The sequence below is a fragment of the Euprymna scolopes genome, chromosome 24, assembly GCF_053919585.1.
Source record: "Euprymna scolopes isolate OS-2025 chromosome 24, ASM5391958v1, whole genome shotgun sequence".
NCBI classification, from domain to species: Eukaryota; Metazoa; Mollusca; class Cephalopoda; order Sepiida; family Sepiolidae; genus Euprymna; species Euprymna scolopes.
The window spans coordinates 55,193,534-55,208,687 of NC_136505.1; the positions used below are offsets into that span (position 1 = coordinate 55,193,534).

General features: G+C 33.7%; 1 protein-coding gene across 1 annotated transcript in view; it reads right to left on the minus strand.

Annotated features, from left to right (window-relative positions):
• The window catches only part of LOC145246709 (tetratricopeptide repeat protein 21B-like), a 1,013,541-nt gene that overhangs the window by 842,699 nt on the left and 155,688 nt on the right, over positions 1 to 15,154 (minus strand). The window contains exon 4 of the mRNA XM_080108443.1: positions 6,078 to 6,142. Coding sequence (XP_079964569.1) covers positions 6,078 to 6,142 — 65 coding nt within the window. The remainder of the gene's footprint in view (positions 1 to 6,077; positions 6,143 to 15,154) is intronic.

Here is a 15,154-nt window from a genome sequence, read left to right on the forward strand (position 1 = left end):
AAAATTTAAATGCGATATTCGTTTTCAGCATACCCTAAAACCTATAGAAGTAATCATTTTAAACGTTAAGGTGGAAACAAGGTAAAAAATGACTGTTTTATTTCTTTGTTTACATAGTTGAATTTTCAGTAAAACAACAGAATAAAAATGACGAAAATTACCGTCAACTGGTGAATATATAGTTGTTGTTTATCAGGATTCCTGGTATCCTGTTACTGTGAAAGTTACATCGAGGATTCATGTAGAGTACGACTTATGGTTGCATCTCAGAAAATAGAGGTATATTTTGGGCCAGATAGAGAGAATTTACAAAATTGGACTGGTCCCAAAATGCATAAGTTCTGGTCAACTATAGGAATTTCCATCTTTTATAGAAATCCGAAATCTATATGAAAAATTTTCTTTGATTTATTTCTGAGATTAATTCATATCTACTCATTTTTTTTCTTTTCTTTGAGGGGAGTAGTAGATACCGGCCATGAATGCTCTTTAGGCATTCAATGGCTACACCCCAGATTAAGCTCCCCTTTGGTGGGGAGGCAGATAAATACCTACTCTCAATAAAGCTGTATTTAAATACCAGTATAATACTTAGTTTTGTTCATGAATATACACCCACTGTATGATACCATGCGCTAGTTTAAAAAAAAGAATGGAAATTTGTACATCTTAATTTATAATTTATGGCTTAGGGTAAAGAGATACATCAGATTTGACTGCATAATCAGAAAGAGCACTGAATTTTACATAAGAGTGCCAAATTTCATGAGAATAGCTTGAAAAATAAATAAATGGTGGCGAAATTATCGAATTTCTTGAAATGTTGAGGTCCGTAATTTAGCCCACTTTTTCTAAAGAAAAATATCTACGTAAAAGCATAAATTTTGCCACTTTAAATTCTTATAACTTTTGAACTACTGATGGTATTTGCATAATTCAAGCGGTTTTAAGCATCTTTTACACAGTTCTTTTAATGCAAGTTGATGAAATAACAATTATCTAAAAAGAAAAAATAAACTTGTAACGCTAGTAATAATATTAGTGATAGTATTAGTAATAATATAAATTAGACATTCTGAAATTTGTTTGCATTATAAGGAATATCCAATGCTGCTCAAAAGATTGAGAAGTTATCAGTGTTCATTAGCAGTAGTCACAGTAATAGTATACGCATTTTTACTCCATGACACATTTCAAGAGTGACTCAGGCGAAAATTGATGTGGAGTAGTTTTGGAGTATATAAATGATCAACAGGCAAATGCTCAGTTATAACAAAGATTCACAAAATAAAATAAAAAGAATTCTTTATTATTTTGTTTTACTATTTGGCCACCATCTAAGGATAAGAATTAGCAGTTATGAATGGAAGAAAGATGCTTTGCAATGGATGAGTTAGAAATTTGATTGTCTATCAAAAACTTTATCCAATTTGTCTGATATGTTAAATATTTTAAAGAAAGAACCCAAATTATTCACATAATCAATACTTTCAATCGTGGTATGAATGAATTTCAGAATATTCCATAAATTTCAAATATGAAACTATGATACTATCAACGTCCCTCCACTAAAAGTGTTAGGAATTAAAAAAAAAAAATGACAAAAAGTTTATCAGCAGAACAATGGAAAGGAAGTTATTCACCAATGCACATAAAAAGGAACTAAAATAGAATTGTTAATCAAGGTGTGGTAGTGAACCGAAACAAAAGGACAAGATATATATTTAAATTCATTTTACGGGCAGTTTTAGGTGTGGGTTTGGGGACAGTTGGGTTTACAACAGTTAAGAACAGTTAGTTGGATACAGTCAGAGGCAGGTTACAGCTTCGACCAAATCTGGAGAGTTTTAGGAGGTCGAGATAAGGAAATGAACTGATCAACCGATTGACAAACACAGCCTCGGCAGATGATTAAAACATGGACATTAACGTTCAGAGAGTTGAGGGTGTCACACGCACACACACGTGCAAATACATACACACACAGTGCAACTAATATTTGCAGAGTGTGTTGGAGTTTGTGTTTTGTTTTATTTTAATGTTTTATACTTGTGAACTCTGTGTGTGCCCCTCCCCTCAGCAGCTGTCAATGTGAGAGACAACAACACAATCAGCAGAGAAGATGAAAGGAAGTAGAAATTATAAATTGAAACCTGCCGATATTCATGCTGAAATTATGTTTAATAAGTCTTAGTTTTACTTTGCTTATATCATGAAGGACTAAAGTTGAGAATATGGAGTTGTGCCATAAGTAATCATAGTTTTGGGCTACAATGGTCATCCTAAACAGAAGTCTATATCCTCATAGGGACAACTGTTGTTGCCTGTCTTTTGTGATGTCCAGGGCTGAAGCTGTTCTCTTGCACTTTTTCTCAAATAAGCTTACTACCTTTGTGAAGGCGAAAACAGTGATTTTGACCATAACTATTTTATTCACTAAATTTATATCCTTTCCTTAATCTAGAAATTATTTTTGGACTATGTTCAAAGTGGTCAAGAGAGATAGGGTTACAATTAATCAGTAAGCAAAATAAACACATTTTAGGGCGGCAATGAAAGAGGGGCCGTCATGGAGAGTTTTCATCATTGGATTTAAAATGAATAAATAATTTGGTAGACGATGTAGGGGAGGAACATATTTCAAGTGCTTAGGATCGTTATAAGACTTAATGTAGTTAAAATCAAGAATCTGAGTGCTGCTATCTACCAGGAGCTTATATGCTTCTCCACTTGGACTTTTTGCAGGTACTGAAACCCCACTTCAAATCTGTGCAATGTAACATGATCAACCAACCATTTGAACTTCATACAGGTTTTAAACTAACTCTAAGATCATGACTCAATCACACTTAATGACCTGATGCACCAGGCAAGTAAAATATGAGTGCCAAGTTATATTCATCACCGACACAAAATGAAAAAACAAAATGTAAATTGAAAACAATAAACAAACAATATAAAAAACTCTGAAGTTTTTTTTTATCCAACTAGAAATGAAAGATTGTACTGATAATAAAAAGAATTTAGTTGAGAAATTTGACTAATTTTTTTCTATTAAGATAAACTTACATAAATGAATAATGCCCAAGGAACTAAACCGATATAAATAAGCAAACATACACATACACACATGTATTTATGTATGTATACACACTCACTGAGATACATAAAAACGTATGCACATACCTTTAGAGAAGTACCCACATAGATACTCAAGGATAACTATAGACAAATACACACATAAGTAATAGATTTCATATATACATATATGTTTTGAAAGTATAAGATGTATACTTTTAATGTATATACTAGCGGGACCTATAGAAATTCCACAGCAGGCTCCTTCATATGTAATATATTGATGTTGGCATTCTGTAGATGTTCAGCGTAAATGGAGACGCTCTGATATTATTGTAGCTCTTTTGTTAAAACTGAAAAAATATTTATCTAAGCTAGCAGAACACCCAGCATAGCCCAGTCATAAAGTAAACTTAAATATGATATTTTAATTCTTTCAGATTTCGTATATACTATTATAGAGTTAATGTTTCATCGATTTTTATATATTATAAAGTTGCAATTTCAAAAATAAAAAAATATATCCGTCGGACTTGGATTCATCAGCTTGAACCAAAACCAAAACTTATGAAAAAAATATGTATATAACCTGAGTTCCTTCAGCTATAATCAAAATCGAAACTAAAACTTATGAAGAATTCTTGGGAAAATTATTTATAAAAAAATAAGTGACTTGAGTGCCATCAGCTATAACCGAAACCAAAACTTATGAAGAATTCTTGGTAAAATTACTTATTACAAGAAATGGAAGTCCATAACAATTAAATGACAGTCACCCGGATGTAAGCGTGATACGCAAAATAAATAACATACATGCTATCCTATTAATATATAGATTCAATAAAAAAAAATTTTTTTTAACTGCAACAGTTATTTAAGCTCAATAAAAATGGATTGGCATCTTTAGAGCATATATATCGTTAGCAAACAATTTTAATAGCACAAGTATATCTATATAATAACCACATTATTTTATTGATTATATGATATGCCTTACAGTTGTTTTGTTGAATGGTATAGATTGACCGAACAAATGATCAGACCCATATAAATCTATCAGAAAAATAGTTTTTTTTAAAATTTTTTTATTGAAAAGGATCCAAAGTGGAAAAGGAAATAGAGTTCTTGAAAGTCATAAGAATAAAAAAATTATTTAAAAAAATCTTACTTATTGTAGATTATTTAGAGATCTTTCTAGAAAAAAAAAACACAGCTACCACAAGAAAAAAAAAAAATGAAAGTATTATATCTTAACTATATTTCTAAAATTTTACGTATTTAATTTTTAAATATAAGATTCAAGTTGACAGACACAAAGACAACATTTACTGAAAACAACTTTGCTGCTTTAGTTCTTTGAATTCTAATGAAAATAAGACAACAATGCATACAATTAAAGTAATTCTATAGAACTAACTTGCAACATAGTCATAATATCCGTCATGGCTACATACTGGTAGTAATGTTTATATTACTAACCTGCCTGTTAATGCACAAAATAATGATCCATTGTCTCTCTCTCTCTTGAGCAGTCAGTCAATTTTGACGATGATGCGGAGGTCGGATAGTGTCCGTGTCAAAGGTGCGATATGAGTCCGGTCAGAGCTCCAAAACCCCGGCCATAGATGTGACACTTGATGGCAGGAAATCCTGGTAGTGCCGCCCATAGTTGCACTCTTTTTGCTTCATTCAGCAAGAGCACGACCATCATACTCCAATCGCCTGAGTGCAGAGATCACTCTGCGGCTTCCAGTCCATCAAACCTGCCGGTACGCCCTCACTCCATCGCCACAGGACTTTCACCTCTCTCCCAAAGGCAAAGTAATAATAAGCAGCTTGCCCAGTACTGCTAGCACCCTCTCCGTTGAAAGCAAAAGTACAGAGGCAAGGACTGGCCGAGACAGTCTACACACATGCAGCTGCATCCGATGGCTGAGGCAGACCCGAGTCGAGTTGTACATCACCCTTGTTGACCGCGTCGGCACTGTGGTGCTGGTTCATCTGCTGCGCAAGCCGTTGGGATTCCTTCCTCATCCACCAAGAGCATCGTTGACCAGGCTTGGATTTTTGTGACCCTAAATAGAGGGGCTAGTGGGTACTACACCTTGCCTAAGAGTGTCCCAGCACTGCAACGACTAAGGGGTAGTGACATTCTCCCCAAAATCCTGGAGCTCCCGCACCAGGGCCTCGTTGCCGGATGTAGTTTTACATCATACCCAGGACATATCCTTTGTCTAAGTCTATTTTAAAACGCATACATATCCAAATGCAAGGGAAATAACTATAATCCTTGTGATATATCTGAGTATTGAAACTTATTTCAAAATGTCATAGTTTTTAGAGTTGCTTTCTTGCTATAGGATTGTTGTTCTGTTTAATATTGTCATGTTACATGTCAGTAGTGCCATGGATGCTGGGCTCCCACAAGCTTGGTATTTTTAAGGATGCAGAGAAATTACATTGCTATGGTCTGGTGAATTTGTTGTGTGCGCCTTGAAAATAGAGTTCTGACTTGATACTAATGAGGCTGAAGGAGCCCAGACTGAAGTCAGCTCTGAGTTGAACTGATCTATGCTGGTAGGAACACATTCAATGAACTAGTCGAATAAACAGATGTACATACCTCCAAATTGAGTGTAAGCAAAGAAAAGAAAAACTCAGTCAAAAATAACCTCAGGCAATGTTACGTCAAAGCCAATGTAAATGATAGGGTTTCTGGGATGAAATCACTGTGCCATCATAGTCTAACATACATATGCGATAGAGGCATATTAGATGAAGAAGAAGACAGGTGGAGGAACTCTAGGTTCATACTTGTCCGAAATACATCAGTGCATAAATGACCACAGTAGATCCAATGTAGATTCTCTACTCTGCAACATTATCCATAAAGCTCATCGCACACCCACATGAAAATTGTTAGGAAAATAAAAGACAAATAGCTGAATATCATGTCCAACTTCTGCATTGATTTAATAGATTTAATTGTAGATATTTACCATATCACCTGACTGTTTACGTTCTTCTTTGAGTTTCCTCTCTAATTCTTGGATTGCTTCACGATCTGCAAAATAAAAAAAATGTTTAGATGGTAAAATCAGATCCAAAAATCAAAAGAAATAAAGTGAAAGCACAGGATAACAGAACTACTTGAACATGACAAGATTTCAGTCAATGGCTCTTAAATAAAAACGGTCAATGAGGAAAATATTTTAAACAAAATTCATTTTTTAAATAATTTCTAACAAAATAACTAAAAATAAAATATGCAACCATAATACATATTGCATGTTTCAATATATATATATGTGTGTGTGTGTGTGTAAAAATCGTGTAACACTAAAAACCTCCCTTCAGTTTCAAGGGACAATAGATAACCCCTATAAGAATAGCAGCATGTGGAGTTTATAGTGAAGCAACAGTTGCATAATCACTTACTGCATCTATCATGAACTGGCATGTCTCGAGTCCAGTGGCAAAGAGAACTTCATGATAAGCAGACAAAGACCTGTGTTACTTTAGAGTTTTCTTGGACTTTTGGCAAAGATCAAAGTAGTATCTGTTCCGGCAGATGCTGCAAGCAAGGACCGTATGTGGGGGCGACCTCACATATAAGACCTTGTTCAATGAAGGGGCAACGTGTGGATGTGGATCATACCATTCAACGTTGGGAGGTTAGAATTTCCCAACATGTCCCCCCTTCGATACGTAAGCACAAAAAAAAATGGCCAACATCCGGGCGTTTACTAACTCATAGTTGGTGAACATTTATTACAGTGCCAAATTTTCAGTGAAGGATACACTGATGAAACTTTCTCGGTTTTACACAGAGTGTGCTCAAGAATTCACTTTAAAATTTTATCATACCAAAAATACTGCAACAAAATTTTATCATACCAAAAATATTGCAACAAAATTTTATCATAAAAAAATACTGCAACAAAATTTTATCATACCAAAAATACTGCAACAAAATTTTATCATACCAAAAATACTGCAACAAAATTTTATCATACCAAAAATATTGCAACAAAATTTTATCATACCAAAAATATTGCAACAAAATTTTATCATACCAAAAATATTGCAACAAAATTTTATCATGCCAAAAATATTGCAACAAAATGTATCATACAAAAATATTGCAACAAAATTTTATCATACCAAAAATATTGCAACAAAATTTTATCATACCAAAAATACTGCAACAAAATTTTATCATACCAAAAATATTGCAACAAAATTTTATCATACCAAAAATATTGCAACAAAATTTTATCATACCAAAAATATTGCAACAAAATTTTATTATACCAAAAATATTGCAACAAAATGTATCATACAAAAATATTGCAACAAAATTTTATCATACCAAGAATACTGCAACAAAATTTTATCATACCAAAAATATTGCAACAAAATTTTATCATAAAAAAAATATTTCAACAAAATTTTATTATTCCGAAAATATTGCAACAAAATTTAATCATGCAAAAATTATTGCAAAAAAATTTTATTATGACAAAAATATTTCAAGAGACGTGTTATGCTTAATTTTTCTTATTAATTTGTATGGGAAAAATGGATTTAATACATGTGTAATCATTTATTATACCAGGATGAATAATAAACAGTCATGTTTAGTTGTGCCAAAAAAGTAATGCAAGTTGGACCCACTGAATTTCCTGATAACTATATTAAACTCTATTGAACATAACTGCTCGAAAGGACCACAAATAAAAATAGTAATAAAAACCTTAGAAGTTTACATAATGGATCGTTCTACCTAAATTTTACATTTCAATGTTTGATAGCTAAAAAGTACCTAACAATAGACATTTATCATATTAGTATAGATTCCAGATGATAAATAAACAACACTGCCAAAATGTATAGAAGGGCAGACTTGGATAAGTAAAAAAAATGCTTTAAACAATTTATATTTAGTTGATTTTTTTTCTGCAGTTGAGTTTTCACAGAAATAAACAATTGATGGATGAATATGCTTTAATTGTTGGGACAAAACTGGCATTTTCAGAGTCATTTCTCTATTTCCAGTTTCCCCATTTGATTTGACATCAACATGACTCCATTGCGACAGAATTCCCAGAAAACAGGTCACAGACAAAAGTCATTTATTCCAATTTGAAAAGAGTCAGTCTGTAGGAGTCGAGTGTGTAAAGCATTTACCAAAATAAGTTTTTACAAAAGCATATATTCACGAAAACCGTCATTCTTCATATTTGCCATTTTCTGTTGTATATAATTCTTTATTATTTGCCAAAGTAAAATTGTTAAATTAATATACACTTCAGATGGTCAACCGCGACGGCATAGGAATGCTGAGTCTTGTAGCTGTATCCTCAGTAATTACTGCTTTCCATAATTGACCGAAGCGTAATGAAACAACAACTATGAAGATGAGGATAACAGTTAAAACAAAAAATGAATACACAAATTATGAAGCCTCATCTCATAGGATTCTAAAAAGTAAAAATAAAATAATATATAATATACTCTTGCTTTTTGTTTCTTCTTTTCTCTCCAGAAGTTCTTGCTCCCAATTCAACATTTAGTGCTTATCTTTAAGTATAACTTTTTACTTTCTCACATTTATATCTTTTGGCATTCACTTTGGAGCAGTTGGTTTGACTTTGGAAGAATTTTATTGAAAATTGAAAAAATCAATTCAGGTAACCTGATTTTGTAGTCGAGCTGACATCTATTCAATGCAGTCCCTTTCAGTCTCAATCACCATCTCGATACAAGTCCGGAACTGAGAGTATGCCTTTTCCACAAACACTGGTGGGAGCTCAGGGAATACTTGGCAGATGGCGGCGATCAGGCTAGCTTTGGTGTTGTGAGAGGTGATGTTGGTGATGTTTTTGATGTATGACCCAAAAAAAATAGTAGTCCAGCGAGTTCAGATCGAGGGAATAGGGGGAGGGCTAGTGAGAGAACAGTACAAGGTCGTAGCACTACTTCTGAAGCTAAGCCTGGGTCTCTTTGGACTTGTGGGCCGACGCCAAGTCCTTCTGCCACACCCAGGATCTGCCAGTAGCTACCAGATTGCACGAGGGAATCACAGCACATTCAGGTACACTTTCAAAAATATGAGGTGACATGATGTGGCCCTCATTTGAAACCACAGCAAAGACCATAACCATGGCTTAAAACTTTATTTTTATGATCCTGAATATGTTCCTATTATTCGTTGCAATCAAGTGGTGCATTTTGAGGGTGCTGGCAATTATCCTGTTGTCATAACTTGGATCGATAGAAAGCATGAGTTGTATAGCAGCGCATCTCTGATATCACTCATTGGACATTGTGTCACTTTCAGACATGATAGAAGGCTCCTATTACTCTTGGGATTTGTACACAACTGACCAACTAGTAGATGGTCTGCAACAAAAAAAAGAAAACCGGTTTTCATGAAACGGAAATGGAATCATATCATCTTTTCTAGGGCGACAATTTTATCATTCCACCCTGTATAGGTGTTAGCCAACTTTAGTTGCAACAGCGAACCCCAAAGAGGCAAGGGCCCAGGATTAGCTCAGTATCATGTTTTACTATTTTCAGTCAGGTTTTCAGCGATCTCTGCATCATTTTTTTTTTCAACTCTGAAGAGGGGCTGGATCAATGACTTTATGGATGAAATTATCTGGATGATGACAAAAAATGTGACCAAATCAGCGAAGATGCCTCAAGAGGAGAGCTTGTCGCAAAGAGAATATGTTGGAGCAAGAATGAACAGCAGCATTTGAGATGAACTGCTACCAACGAACACAAAGGATACAACTTTTTCACTTACGAAAATCAAATTTTCTTTTGGAGATGAAAATCGCCAAACATTTTGAAAAGCTGTACTTACTAATGGTCATAGAATAATTCATAAACACCTCATTTTCATTGTAGTTTAAAGAGGTTAGCAGTACTTGTGCACTCCAAGAAGGTTTATGGCTCATTATATCCATCTCTAACACCTAAGTTTTTATTTTGAAGAAATTTAGATTTGAGATATTTCTAAATCAGAAAAGGCCACTCTCCGAATTTCCTTCTCAATTGTAAATATTAACCAAACTTTCACAACTTTGGCATGGGAAATATGCATGGAATAGAAAAGAATATGGATGGCAAAGATCAAATCTTATTGTTATCTGGTTATTAATGAGATGCAACGCCTTTGGTTGAACTTCACACTGTCAATGCAAAGACACTGGAACTTGAGCAGTCATACAAACGACAGAAGAAAAAAAGATTTAAAAACAAAACAAAGCCATGTACAATCGTGCAGAAATACATAGAACACAGGTTTCAATAAAGCTAAAAAAAAAAAAAAAAAGACGAGGACCAGAAGAATAAAATAATCACAAGAAGACAGTAATTGCAAAAAAGCAAATGCACATTAGAGAAAAACTAAAACTGCATAAAATTAGGTGTAGGAGGAGGGGTGATAGAGAAAGTAATCGTGATAATGGAAGGGTGAAGCAATGGCTTATTATGAATTAAAAAAAATAGATTAGACAAAGACAATTCACTTGATGTGAACTTAAAACAAACTGACAAGGAAAATCTTTAATCTGATAATGATTTGGAAGCATGGCCGTATAAAAGAGAAAAAGAAAACTGATGCTTAAGATGGTGTGTGTGTGCATGTGTATGTGGTTTTGAATGAACATTAAATCTGGCATCATAGTTACTCCATTAATCTGATAATAAAATGGAAGCACATATGTATGCAAAAACAATATGTATGTTAAGATGGTGTTGATGTGTGAATATGAATATGAAAATATATAAGCTGGCTGTACCTACCCGGCACTGTCTGGACTGCAGTAAAGTCGTCTTAATCTTTAAGCATTGTTTTGTTTGGACAATTTGTAATCGTATACAGAAAAAAATTAAAAAATATTTGTAAGTGTTATAGCGATAAAAGGAGAAATAATTCTAAATAAAGAAATTAGAAGTTATCACCCCTTTAAAGATCCTTGAAAAAGACTAGAGAGTTTGGGAGAGAGAAAAGCAATATAGCGGACATCACCAGACATTCAATATCGTCTGTAAATAATTTAATGTTTCTGCCATGAATAAATTGCGTTATTAGAATACCCAATGACCCTGACATCACAATTTCTCCAAACACAACATTAAGAAAGACACTGTTTTTCATATTCTTCAATTAAAATTAAAGTTTGTAAAAAAAAATATTTCATAACATCAATTGTCTGGGCCTAAATAAGTTCTTTTATTCATTTAATATCATTTTCCCTTGTTCATGGGTCAGACGTTTTTTAATATTACAGAATATTCTCACAGTTCATTGGATCAATTGTCTCCAGATTCCACTGTGCAGTTTTGTCTAATCAATTACTTCCAAGTTTTCCTTAATCAGTGAAACTTCTTGCAATTTAAGACATCCATGATTTTGAATGAACATTGAGTGTGGCATGATAGTTAATCCATTAACCTGATAATGAAATGGAAGCACAGATGCATAAGAAAACGATATGTGTGTTAAGATGGTGTTGATGTATGAATATGAATATGAAAATAGATAAGCTGATTGTACCTAACCGGAATTGTCCGGGATGCACTGAAGTCATTTTGATCTTCAAGCATTGTTTTGTTTGGACAATTTGTAAACGTATACAGAACAAAAAAGGAAAATATTTGTAAGACACTGGTTTTATATTCTTCAATTAAAACAAGCTCTACATGCATGGTCCCCCTCTGGTGCTTCATGTGAGATGATGCCACAAAAAATAGTGAAGAAATGATGAATGTGAGAAATATGAAGGGCCAACGTTGCCTTCACATTTTCGCCAAGTTTCAGGAAAATCTAATGGATGGATCAAATGCTATGGCACAAAAAGTGTTATTTTTGGCCATTTTGGAGTATTTTTGACCTCTTTTGAGCTCCTGGGAACACCGAATCCCAATGTAAATAAATAATAGTGCAGTTCCAGGCCTTAACACATGTATATTTGAGTTGACCATCATGAAAAAACACTATATAGTCAGACATATCAAGTTTTTGTTGAGAAATATGAAAACAAAGCCACAAAAAGGGGCGTTTTTAGCACTGAAAGTCCTCAGAGAAACGAACCAGAATTGTTCCCAGGGTCACCCATACTGAATTTATATGAAGAACCATGGGCTCCACATTTTGGCCAAGTTTCAGAAAAATCTAATGGATGGATCAAAAGTTATGGGGCAAAACATGTCATTTTTTACCTTTTTTGAGCCCCTGGGGACGCATTTCTGCAACAAAAAAAATTTTTACTGTGCACATTTATTTAATGAAATACAATTTGTGGCAAAATTTTAGGAATAACTAATGGATGTTTATCTGGCAATTGTCCGGACGTACGGACGACACTGAAAACATATGTCTCTCTCCAATAAATTGGGGCATCAATTAGAGTTTCTACAAAAAATGTCTCATAACATAGATTGTCTAAGCCAGGCTACATTTTTCTTCTATTCAATCAACATTACTTTCCCTTGTTCATGAGTCAAACGTTTTCTGATATTATGCAAGCTTAATCTCCACTTCTTGCAGTTCACTAGGTTAACTGTCTGCAGATTCCACTGTGCAGTTTAGTCAAATCAGTTGCTTTCAAATTTTCTTTGGCCAGCCAACCTCCCTGTATTTTAAGGAATCCATGATTCTACAACGATTTATCCATCTATCCAGTTTACTATGGAAATGGAACACAACAAACTAGCATTCCTGGATCTATTAATAACCCACACGGATCAGAATTTTGTATCTTCCATATATCGAAAACCAACCTTCATGGGACAATACCTGAATTTAAACTCCCACCATCCATATAACATAAAAAAAAGGAATCGTCCGGTGTTTACAACATCATACTAGAACAATATATAGCAACGACAACACATACCAGAAGGTTGGTTGGTTGGTTGTTTTGTTTTACGGCATATCAACCCTTTTCAGGTCATTCAATGCCGAATCTGGTGATTTTGAAGAACGATTTTTTAATATAATATATTTGTTTTTTAAGTCGTATTCTATTTAACCCATAGTTGGGACCCTAACAGGTGCTACCACTCCGGGTCAGAGTGGACCTGGGAGCAATGGCAATTAAAGGGTGGCTCCACACTCCCCAAAGCCCACAAGCTGGGGCCCTCACCATCGGATATAGTTTATGGTCATATCCAGCAACGACAACACATACCAGAAGGAGTTGGACAAACTAAGAATAAACCTCCACTGAAATGACTACTTAGAGAATGTTACATCATGTCCAGAAAACCTAGAGCAAACACTAAAGGACAATACCCAAAAATTTGCCACAGTGTGGACACAATATATAAAGGGCCTGTCCAAAAATTTTTTAAATATGTAGTCCATATGACATCAGAACAATATTCAGGAATGACTTGACTCAAAAAACACCTAGTACGAGTCAAACCTCGACCAAGTCTCACAAAAAAAAAACAAAAAAAAAACTGCACATATGAAATTTAATACAAATGCAGAAAACTATATAAAGGTGAGATCGGTCGCCTCCTAAAGGTAAGGCTTGAAGAAAACCATAAAGCCATGACACGAGAGGAGGTTGAAAAGTCGGAACTAGTTGATCACAAATGGAAAGAAAAAGGAACACACTTCCATTTGTGGAACGAGGTCAAACTAATTGACAGGGATGCAAGATGGAGTGTCAGGTGACTCAAAGAGAAAACACTTATGCTCAAGAAAGAAAAATTACTAAGCATATCAAGCTTAAAAATTAATAGCATTGTAGGAAAAACAAAAATTATACACCCTTAAAATTTCAGTGATGAAAGGGAGATGGTGTTTATTTGCTCCCCCACTGAGCAAATTAGGCACAAGGCCGTTTTTAATGTGAGGTAAAAACCAGCTTCCCTAAAAGTAGTGATGCAAGGGAGATAATCTCTATCGATCTTTATTAGAGTTGCCTCTCCTTTGTTAACTATTTTTTCACACATACAAAACCACAACCATAAAACAGAGACTAACTCCAAGAATACAAAAATATTTATGGAGCCAGTAACTTTTCTTTCTTTTCCAAACAACAACCAGCATGCCTGAGGATGGTTGAAGGCAAAATAAAACTGAAATGTTACACAAATAATACCGAAGATGAGAACAATAGTCTGAGAAATACAAGCAATATAAGCGAATTGATATTAAATTAAATCTTCATTAATTATTGCTACTACAATTAAATTGGAATCTAATTAATTAAAAATCAAATAATCATAGAGAAAGTTGGGCTTTTTAAAAGATTTCGGATACTAAAAACGTACACAACTTCAAAATAACCCTCTCTTTAAACATGTTTGTTTCTCATAAGCTTTAAATAGTTTTTATATTTTTGTTGACTTATCACAATACGGTTTTCAAAATTTTCAAAAGAAAGTTAAAGTTGGTTTAATTTGAATCTTTTAGCTTAGTTTTACTTTTTAAAAAATTACTTTTAAGAATTATTCCACTCTCACAAAATATTTTAAAACACACATACACAGAATTTGTATTTGAAATGGATTGAACTATTTATTTTCCTCTTGGATGGATTGATGTATCCCTAAAATACCTTCCTAACAATAGAGTAAAAAAAGATCTTTGAAATTTTAATCTAAAATTTTTTTATTTTTTTATTTTACAAGATTTATTTTTTATTAATCAAGCTATCAAACAAAATTGCATGTTTTTTTTTCTAATTTTTAAGATGAAAATTATTAATATTATTTGGGTTGTTCAAACTACTGTTCTCATTTTGAGTGTTATTTTCACAATGATTCAGTTGATGTAACCTTTGAACTTCTCCAGGTGTATCTTGTCAAACTTGGAAATCTGTCATACTGGGGAATCTACATGAAATTCAAAACAGAACCCTTAATTTAATCCATGGGTTAGCATGCTGTTATTCCATCAGCTAAGCAATTCGAAATTGTATTTTTAATGCCGCCTGCACTGAGGACTGAACCTTCAATCTCCAGAAGAGTATAACTTGCAACTTAATTTTACCAAGTACTTTATCTACTAAACCATGAGTTGTTGTGCAAGGACACCCAA